Below are 11,617 nucleotides of genomic sequence, written 5' to 3'. Positions count from 1 at the left end.
CAGCTCGATTTTTGTTTCAAATACTTGGTGTTTGAAAATGCTCCAACGAGTGAGACGTATTGAATCTAACACAAGGCTTTATTTTCAAATTGTGTTTACTTGACCAGATTTGTCATGCTTTCTTCTTCATTCTACCAGGGTAGACAAAAGCGTTGACCATCGAATCTTTATCTACCAATTTTTCCTAGTTTACCATCTCATGAAACTGCTCCCTCCACTCAAACACTGTGAAGTACAAGTGCACTTGAGCAAGTATACTTATGGGTAGACAAATGTTATTATAAGCAAAATTTGTCAAAGGTGCTGCTACTTTCTTCGTTGACCATTTTCTTGTTGAAAGTTCTTTATTTCTAATTATTCGCCGCAGTGCGGATCGGACATAATGAACAACGGCAAATAGTTAGAGATGTGTGCAAAAAATGCAGAAAGGAGCATCACCCTAATAAAGTATGCCTATTAGAAGATTTACTTTATTATGTCTACATTTTAGATAACCTTATATCAACTTAAGACAGGATATGTCAGATAATACACTGTTCTATCCAATGTATCAATAATGGAGCATCAATAATATTTTTATTTTATTTTTTTATTTATTGCTACATTACACCGTAAGAATGATTTCAAATAATCATGGCAGTTCGAATCTAACTTCCTAAAAATATTTTAAATACAAAAAAATGAAACCCGTTAAAAAGTCTGGTACTGCAAAGAACCAAACCAAAAGTATTGTGTGGCAAGTCTGGTTGAGTAATTAGAACAAGATTACACATCAGGCTGCTGCATCATCAGAGTAAGATAACAAATCAGCAAGATCATATGGCGTGTTACCGAAAGATATGAAATAAGCATGGCACAATGTAGACAAAATATGTTAAGAATAGAACCATGAGGGTGTTTTAGTTTTGAGGACCAGGTCACTCTGAGTTCGACCTAACGAGGAGGAGAAAAGGCAAGAGCTTGGCGTATCCAGAACGGATCAAAACGCTTAACACGAGAACGAACGCCTTCTTCCCCAAGTTCACCAGGACCTTGACTATCTGGCGAAGAGCTTCGCTCTCCTCCGGGGTCAGTTTCGTAGTCCTTCTCCTCCTCCTCTTGTTCGAGGTCGTCCTCGGGCGAGCTCCTGAAGTTCCGTCGTCTGCTCGGCTGCTGCCTGCCCCGGTTCCCTTGTCCGGAGGCGTCGCCACCCCCTCGACTTCGACTTCCGCCATTTTAGCCCGGCGATGCCGACGTCTCTCCGGCTTGCATTCTATCTTCATGCGTTCAAACACCTCTATCAGTTCCTCTTCTTCCATATATTCCACGGACTCGTTCCTTTCGACTTCCATTAACTTATCCACAACCTTTCCCAAAAATCTGAAGTCTGGCATGTCCTCAAATTTTTCCCTCTGGGTGCCTTCTGCATCCTCAGGTTCTAACCTTCTCACAGTCTCCGTCATCTTCGACAACTTCTTGGCCAAGCGATTGGACCCTTCCACCAGTGCCTGCCGGATACGTTTCTTGAAGGCCCTCGAAGATTGCTTGGAAAGGTTCGTTGACTCAGATGACGTAGACTGGTCTCCAAGACGCATCGAGCCTGAATGATCCAGAAGATGAGGCGAGGAAGTGAGGACTCCAAAGGAATCTTGGTGCCTATCAGTGTCTTCCTCTTGTTGAGGACATGGGCGGATACACCACGCTTGCTGTGACGACTCTTGCAAGAGATGGTCTTCTGAGAAAGGCTGAGAGGAAGAAGGCTGTGACGAAGACTGTGGTGGGGCTGCTTCAAACGGTGGAGGACGTGGCGGCGAGTCGAATGACAGGGTTAGATTGATAGGGTCAGAATCTGCCTCAAACGGTGGAGTAGTTGAAGGATGGAGTACTGGCTCAAACGACTTTGATAAGTCTGGAAGTTGTTTGGGACCTCGAGGAGGCGGGGTAGGAGTCGGAGGCTGGCGCACTACTTCAGGTGACGGAAGAACTGGAGTTGCAGGTTGCACCAGTCCGCACGGTGGAGTAGGTGTTGGACATTGAGGTTCTACTTCAGGAAACAGCGTGGTTAAGAACGAACGATGCGGTCCACACGATGGAGGAGGAGTTACAGTTTGAGGTAAAACTTCATTCGATGAAGGAAGGGATGCAAACTGGAGAAAATCCAAGTTTTGCGATGGCAATGCATGAGGTGGGGAAGTGGACGATGGTGAGGGAGGGTGAGGAAGATCTGAGGGTGGAAGGGGGTCGTGATCCACGAGTGACGAAGGAGAAGGATGAGGGAAGTGTGACACAAATGCTGTTCCTTCCGGATTCGAAGAGCTGTCGTGGGTTACTCCGGAATCTCCGATGTAATCCATCGAAAAACGAACCACAGACTTACTCTTGCCCTTAGCCTTCTTAAATGAACATTTCTCCTCTTTTTTCGGATCTCCATATTTGTCCAGGTCGTCTGGTCGTTTGGTAGTCTGCTCTGTGGCCACTACGTCTACCTTCCGGTACATATCGGATTCCGGCGCGCTCCGAGGCAGACAACCCCAGCTGATCGTCTCCCGGAATGTAAGAGTTCCGGGGAGTAGTGGCGGTTCGGAAATAGAGTGAGCTCTTACGGGAACTTCCTCTGGTTCCTTGTACGGAATATCATGTCCCCTCCCTTCATCCACCTGGGTCTGGTCCTCCATCACCACCACCTCCACTTCATGAGACGCCTTGGGCTCTACTTCGTCAGAGGAACTTCGTGGCCGTGTCCCCGCCGAGTCACTGGCCGGGAACGAGTGCACTGCCCTATCGGGGGCGAGTTCCGTCAGCTCCGACAAGCGTTTAAAGATTTTTCCTGACGAAGGAGACAAGGACGGGAACATGCCAGGTCGCCGCGGGAAGATCACCTTCTTGGCGGGAGTCGAGGTGGAGGGCGTGGGACGCGGGTGCTGCGTCTGATTAGGAAGCGGCGTCAGCGTCGAGAGCGAAGACGGGAACGACGACGCCGACGACGCCGACGACGACGCTGACGACGAAGCTGACGACTTCCCCTTAGGGAACGAAGCGACTTCTGCTGACGGGGGAGGCGATTCGGAGGGCGCTGGTGGTGAAGGGATTTTCTTAGGTGGAATAAAACCACCGAACCGAAAATTGATCCTCCTCCTTTTTTTCTCATCCTTCTTCTTCTTCTTGCTCAGTGCGTGGCCCATTCTAGCTGCTGTTGATCTCGATTCTTTTCCGTGCTTGTGGCGAGATGATCAGCGCGAGAGATCAGGTCACTTCTCCTGAAATAGTTCGTGAAATTACTTAAGAAAAAACAAAAAAATTATGCACACTTACCACTGCACTCTGGGGGAAAAGACTGACCCTATTTTGAGCTCCGTGTGATAGTCGGCTCAAGGTCATTATGCAACATAAACCTTCAATCAATATGTTTCACGCTGAACAGTACAACAAAGGCAGACTGCCCAATTTGAAACTTTATTGAGATTTTTCTTTGCTGTCTTCATTGGACTGGTAAGACCAGAGATAACTGAAGAGCCGATATTTATAAAATATATTTAGATAATAGTGTGATGAGAAACACAACTGAGGAATGATGAGCAAACAAGTAAAGGAGCTTCTCAATGAAGCCAAGGAGAGAGAGAAATGAAAAAAATGGAACAAGAGAAACGGGTTCTTGAGAAGAGTTTTCAACTACAAACAGTTTTCATCACATGATACGTCCACCCATGGAAAAACTTAGAGAAAAGAGTCTAAGCTGATACCATGAACGGATTCAAATCTAAATTTGATTGACGTCAAAGAGAAAGAGAGAGAGACAGATATGGTCAGAGTAGATACAATGTGAAGATCGAACTTTGATCAAATCTACAATGCACTTGTTGATATTTTTCAAGTACGCAAGCAAAACATTGTATATTTGGCAAAGATTCTATCCTCACGTGGTGCCTATTCAGACAATTTTGGCTGCAATTGCCATTTTAAATCAGGGAGAGAAATTATTTCCACGAACGTAGCTCCTTTCCTGTTTATTACAACTCAATCAATATAATAGAAATATTACTTTTCACTTCTACCGTGCCTCCTTTCTGTTGCTCTCCTTAAGTCGTTCATTTCCCATCTCTACAGTTTCACCTCTTCTAGGCGACATCATCCGCTTGAATAGAAACGCTGGAAGGACACATTCAAGTGAGAGTCCCAAACTACTCTTGTACATACTGTATATAAAATTCTGGTGATTGTTTGATATATTCCCTATGCAAGAAAGTAACTCATAAGCTGCATAGAACAGTATATAAAAGAAGAAATAAACTTTATATTAACACAAGGAAACAATATATTGACTATATTTTTTGTACTACTGTGAGTGTACTGTCGTTACCAGTAATTGAATACTCCAGTCACCCCTTTAGGAATAAGGTAATGGACAAATCTACGGGTTGAGAGCACCCTTGTTTAAAATAATACATACATTCATAGAGCATAGGCTTTTTCTCCCTTACAAGGGAGGTAGCCAAAAAAGAAAAAGGCGTAATAACCATTCCCACCCATTCCATCCCGAATACACTCCACTCTCCTCCACCCTCCCTCTTATCTTCAAAATAATGATTATATGATGAAAATAATTATCATAATGATAACATTAACAACATTAATGATGATAATAATGATAATAATAATGATAATAATAATAATAATAGTAATAATAATAATAATAATAATAATAATAATAATAATAATAATAATAATAATAATGATAATAATAATAATAATAATAATAATAACAATAATGATAATAATAATGATAACAATAATAATGTTAATAATAATAATAATGTTAATAATAATGATAATGTTAATAATAATAATAATAATAGTAATAATAATAATAATAATAATAATAATAATAATAATAATAATAATAATAATAATAATAATAATAATAATAATAATAATAATAATAATAATAATAATAATAATAATAATGATAATAATAATAATAATAATAATGATAATAATAATAATAGTAATAATAGTACTATTACTACCACTAATGTTAATAATAAGCCCATTCTTTTTTATTAATTGTTTCGCGGATCCAAAGACAGGCGACAGAGAAAAATTGCACATCGAACCCTTAGTAAGTTGTCACGTGTTTTGGCGATGATTTTTACTTTTCCTCGGGGAGATAAGCACACTTTCGGTTTGCAGACATCAGCTATTTTCATCCATGACAGTGTGCCTGTCTGACGTTTCCCTGGATCAAATTAGAATGCACTGTCACATCCATTACAGGGAAATTTGTAAACGATGCTATTGTCACGGTTCGTCTTGGTTTTGTTATTTGTGATTAAGTGTCCTATTTTCTTTCCTGTGTCATTTACTATGATAAGTCCTGTCTATCTGGGAGAGAGGTCAGAGTTAAGAACCATAAATCTGGCCTGTCTTCACTTTCTTTTCTCTGTTTTTAAAGTGAAGATTGGCCAGATTGACGATACCTCGTGGTTCCTAACTCTAACCTCTCTCACATGCTTTCCAAGACGCTGAGACAGACAGGACTTATGTAACTGACAGAAGAAAGAAAACCGGACACTTAATCACAAATAACAAAACTTAAACGAACCGTGACAATTGCATCGTCTACAAAATTCCCTGTAATGGATGCGACAGTGCATACTACGGAGAGACATACAGAGGACTTAACAACAGACTCAAGGAACACAAAGCGGATATTAGACACCACTGAAAAACAAACGCTCTAATTAACCACATAGACACCATTCTACCCAAAGATGTACACAAGAAAAAAAAAAAAACGGAAAATAATTGAATCCCTTTACATTGCCAACTACAAAAACACAAACAAGAGAACTGGTGACTTGAAATGGACAAAATCCACCTCGAAACTTGGCCTCCAAGAATGGTTTACCAGATCCCCCGATTTTAAGTAGATACCTTTTCACACCACTTTTGCTTACCCTTTCCAGCTTTCTTCCTTTTACTGGTACTCTGACGATTCTTCTTATACCGTGCTACCATATTTTTTTCACATACTATCATATCACGCATCCTCCATTATTTTTACACATTATTTTTACATTGTTCCACTTAATATTTTCATCATTATCATTGTTAACAAAATTGTTTACATTATATTACCATTATTGTTATCATTCTCATTTTTTTTTATTATTATTATCATTGTTATTATTACCATTATATTATTATTAATTTAATATTATTATTTCTTATATTTCTATATCATTATTATCATTATCATTATTATTATTTTTATTGTTATTATTAATGTTATCATAATTTTTATTGAATTTACCATTACTCTTATCATTATTGCTAACATTATCATTATTATTGCATTTGTTTATTATTTGTTACAATGAATATGTAATGTTCACACTTGTCGCCAACTCTGGCAACACGGAGAGGTAGTGAGGTCCCCCTCATGTATAAATGCCCACAGCTCGTTTGTACACCATTCCTTTGAAAAAGCATACCTGCGAAACTAGTCAGGAATAAACTCAGACTAAGACTCCTGTGTTTCCTACTCCACTTACGTCAACCTGTCAGAATGTCTCAACAATATATATATATATATATATATATATATATATATATATATATATATATATGAATATATATATACATATATATATATATATGCATATATATATACATATATATATATATATGCATATATACATATACACACACACACACACACACACACACATATATATATATATATATATATATATATATATATATATATATATATATGTGTGTGTGTATGTGTGCGTGAGGGTGTGTAAACACACACACACACACAAACACACACACACACACACACACACACACACACACACACACACACACACACACACACACACACACACACACACACACACACACACACACACACACACACACACACACATATATATATATATGTGTGTGTGTGTGTGTGTGTGTGTGTGTGTATGCATGTATATATATATATATATATATATATATATATACATATATAAGTATGCGTAGGTGGGAGTAGGAAACACTGGAGTTTTAATCTGATTTTATCCCTGACTAGTTTCGCAGGTATGCTTTTTCAAAGCGAAACTAGTCAGGAATAAACTCAGGCTCAGACTCTTGTGTTTCCTACTACCACTTAAATTAACCTGTCAGAATGTCTCAATATATGTATATATATATACATGTATATATATATGTATATATATATGTGTGTGTGTACATCTATATATATATACATATATATATATGTATATATATGTTTCATTAAAAGTGATTTTAATTTTCTTAAAGGTATTTTCCATATACCTTATTAAGGATTTGTTTTCCTTAGGAAGGAAATTTATGACTTGGCTGTAGTCATATTAGCTATCTAATAAGAAGGTGGCTAGTTTTCTTAGTTTTATAATAAATCACTAGATTTAGTATTTTTTCTGGATTGACTGAAAATCCAGAAAAAATACTAAATCTAGTGATTTATTATAAAACTAAGAAAACTAGCCACCTTCTTATTAGAAACAGCCCCCTACAAGAGAGAAAGGAACTTCAGAAATCACATGTCATCTATAGGTTCACATGTACACGAGGGAACTGTGAAGCCCTCCCATCCACCTATATTGGCATGACGACAATGAGGTTATCCCGTCGCCTCTCATACCACCTGACATCTGGAGCCCCTAAAAATCACTTAAGAGAAGCCCACGGCATAACACTAGCAAGAGAGACACTAGAGAAAAACACCGAGATTTTGGATTTATGTACTGACGATAGACGCCTCCCAATTTTAGAAGCGTTGTATATTAAAGAGTTGAGCCCAAACCTAAATGTACAAGCAGAAGATCTTAGAGCCCTTCCAAGCATGAGACAAACCGTTACAAATACAAACATGAGACATAACACCACAAACGCCAATACGAGACAAAACGCCACTCGTCCAACTACGAGACAAAACGCCACATTCCGCCACAACACAAACCCGGAGTCTCCCTAGCGCACGTGACATTTCGTCCCTGCCCGTAATACCAGGTGACCTCCCCCAGTGATTAGCAAGTATAGGAACTCTAGTATAAAACTTAGATCTTTACTAGAATCTTCGGATTAATTCTTATCCCTATAGCTACTGAAGAAGGGTCTTGAACCCGAAATCGCGATCTAGCTAATATGACTACATACAGCCAAGTCATAAATTTCCTTCCTAAGGAAAACAAATCCTTAATAAGGTATATGGAAAATACCTTTAAGAAAATTATTAATGCACAACTAGCCATCACTTTTAATGAAACATGCATTAGAGAAAAACTCCTGCCCAAATACACTGACAATATATATATATATTAAACATATACATATATATATATATCATATATATACATATATATATATATATATCATATATATACATACATACGAAAGACTACTTACTAAACTAGCTTTGCATGGAATAAGTGGTAGCCTATTAGGTTGGACTAGTAATTGGTTGAATGGTCGAAAACAGAGAGTCGTTTTAAATGGACAAACTTCTAGATGGAAAAATATTACAAGTGGCGGTCCTCAGGGTTCCGTTCTTGGGCCCCTTCTATTCATAGTATATATAAATGATATAGACCATGGACTAAAATCTACTGTTTCCAAATTTGCTGATGATACAAAACTGTGCGGAGTGGCAAATGATCACTCAAACCAATTAGATATTCAAGAAGATTTAGATGAATTACAGCAATAGTCTGAAAAGTGGCTAATGAAATTTAACACAAGTAAATGCAAGGTAATGCACATAGGTAAAAATAACAGTAAGTACGATTACAAGTTATTTGGAAATTCGTTAACAAAAGTGGATAGTGAAAAAGATCTCGGCGTAATTATCAGTAACGACCTCAAATCACAATATATTTCAGCCTCTGAGAAAGCAAATAAGATTCTGGGACTGATTGCGCGATCTTTTGATTTCAAAAGTCCATCACTCATTAACAAGCTATATAAATCGTTAGTTCGTCCACATTTGGAATATGCTGTTTCCGTATGGTCACCGAATCTCATTAAAGACATTGACAGACTGGAAAAAGTACAACGGCGAGCCACAAAACTGATTCCAAATATCAAAAATAAATCATACGAAAATCGACTAAAGCACATGAATCTGTTTTCCCTAAAAAAGCGTAGACTCAGAGGTGACTTGATACAGGTCTTTAAGATTTTAAGGGAATTGACAACATCAGAAGTGGCAAAATTTTCACATTGAATGCAAATCAGACAAGAAATAATGGTCTCAAACTGTCAGGAAGTAGATTTAATTTGGAAGTGGGTAGAAACAACTTTACCATGTAGTAAATTAATGGAATAAACATCATGCAGAGGTAGTGCAATGTTGTTCAGTTCGAATCTTTAAGAATTTTTTAGATAAATTCCTAAGTATGATGCTGGAATGATCATAATTTATGTTATATTATTTGTTTTTGTTTTGTTATAATTTGTCTGTCTGATTTTCATTTATTATTAGTTATATGTTAATTTATTATTTACTATTTACCTGTTTGTTTATTATTTTAACTATACCTATGCATTTATTTATGTATTTTATTTGTTATTTACATTATTATAGTTTTTATTTATTATTGTGTGTGTATGTGTATGTGTATGTGTATACGTATATATATATATATATATATATATATATATACACATATATATATATACACACACACACATATATATATATATATATATATATATATATATATATATATATATATATATATATATATATATATATATTATATTTATGCGCTTATATACCTTAGGATACGTGAAATCTTCAGACAGAAAGAGAATAATTCAACTTTCAACAATGATATCTTAAACATAAACATGAAAATATTTGATACTGTCAGAGCTTCAAAAATCTAATCTTATTGGCCTAGGCATACCAATCACATATGAAATATCTAACGTAGTTTTCGTCACAGGTTATTGATAATTAATTATTGGTAGTTGCACATATTACCGAAAGTCGAGTTAGATCAGGTTACATGAAGATTATTATTAATAAATAAATGTAAAGAAATACGAATGATACACACCTCTTTAAATGTTGTGTTCAAGATAATGAAAGAGCCACTTTCTCTAAAGATACGACATGACGTCATAACGTTAAGTGTTTCAAATTTTTTCTTGCAATTTATATATTCAACTATATGGAGATATGTTTAATATTTGTTACCAAAACATGCAAATATGTGCACCATACATACATTATAATTTTCTTGAGAGTATATATATATATATATATATATATAATATATACATGTATACATACACATATACATGTATATAATGTATACATATATATATATACATATATATATATATATAATATATATATATATATATACATGTATATATATATACATATATATATGTATATATATATACATATATATGTATATATATATATATATATATATACACATATACATATATATATGTATATATATGTATATATATATATATATGTGTGTGTGTGTGTGTATGTGTGTGTGTGTGTGTGTGTGTGTGTGTGTGTGTGTGTGTGTGTGTGTGTGTGTGTGTGTGTGTGTGTGTGTGAGTTTGTGTGTGTGTGTGTGTGTGTGTGTGTGTGTGTGTGTGTGTGTGTGTGTGTGTGTGTGTGTGTGTGTGTCTGCGTGCGTCAAGAAAACCATAAATGGACGTGGTACAGATGGGATAGTATACAACGAGAATATACAGACAAGTCCATGACTGACCTAATGTTAACAAATAACAAAATAATTTTCAGATATGTAAAAAGCATCCATCAGCTTCATGTGATGCAAGGCTGGTCGTAGCCAAAATGAAACTTACCAAACCAAAATCTTTAAAATGTAAAGCCACAAAACGATTCTTGCAAGAAAATTTGAAAATTGGAAGTTGTAAAGAGGAGCTCCATCGCAGGTTGAGAGAGAGTAGAACAGAATATACTAGAACAGAAGATTCAGACGAGGACTGAAAAGCCTTCTATTCAACGGTCACAAAAATTGCAGAGGAAATAATACAATGTAAGACATCATACGATAAAAAGAAAAAGCAAACACCCTGGTGGACAGAAAAGGTGAAAGAAGCTGTCAATATAAAAATGAGGAAATTTCGGAAATGAATGAGAACAGGGCAAATGGATGATAGACTGGAATACATTGAAGCTTGAAGAGAAACGGAGAAAGTAAAGAACCAGGAAAAGATTAAACATGGGAGAAAATTGGGAGAGATCTTGCACAGGATTTACTAGGAATTTGAAAGCTAATTTACAACTTGGCTAAAATTACAGAAAGAAATCAGTGCCACCATCATATGCTGTTAAAGATGAAAATGAAGAAGAGCAGACGCCGAGAAAATTGACAGTAAATGGAAAAAAATACTTCGAAATCTTGTTGAATATACCAAATAACGTAGAACAAAATGAACCACAGCACAATGTAGCAGAACTCTTAGAATCGTACGAATATCCAATTACCGATGAAGAGATAAAGTCATCCTTAAATCAAATGAAAAATGGCAAAGCAGCAGGAGAAGAAGACATGATTCCATTTGAGATATTAAAAAACATCGGGGAAGAGGGAATTCTATGGGG

General features: G+C 36.3%; 1 protein-coding gene across 2 annotated transcripts in view; it reads right to left on the bottom strand.

The window, feature by feature from the left end:
- Positions 1–534: 534 nt before the first annotated feature.
- LOC143026169 (uncharacterized) overlaps positions 535–11,617 on the bottom strand; it is a 12,493-nt gene continuing 1,410 nt past the window's right edge. The window contains exons 1-2 of one of the 2 annotated variants that reach the window (XM_076186179.1): positions 10,077–10,161; positions 535–3,236 (exon numbers count right to left, since the gene is read on the bottom strand). In XM_076186179.1, the coding sequence (XP_076042294.1) occupies positions 918–3,161 (2,244 nt within the window). In that variant the 5' untranslated portion in view covers positions 3,162–3,236; positions 10,077–10,161 and the 3' untranslated portion in view covers positions 535–917. Of the gene's footprint in view, positions 3,237–10,076; positions 10,162–11,617 lie in introns of those variants that run through there. The other variant, XM_076186178.1, reaches the window with a different exon arrangement.

This window comes from Oratosquilla oratoria, chromosome 6, assembly GCF_046742065.1.
Source record: "Oratosquilla oratoria isolate Oo_2021 chromosome 6, ASM4674206v1, whole genome shotgun sequence".
In the NCBI taxonomy this organism is placed as follows: Eukaryota; Metazoa; Arthropoda; class Malacostraca; order Stomatopoda; family Squillidae; genus Oratosquilla; species Oratosquilla oratoria.
This window is presented reverse-complemented; position numbering and strand designations above follow the sequence as displayed.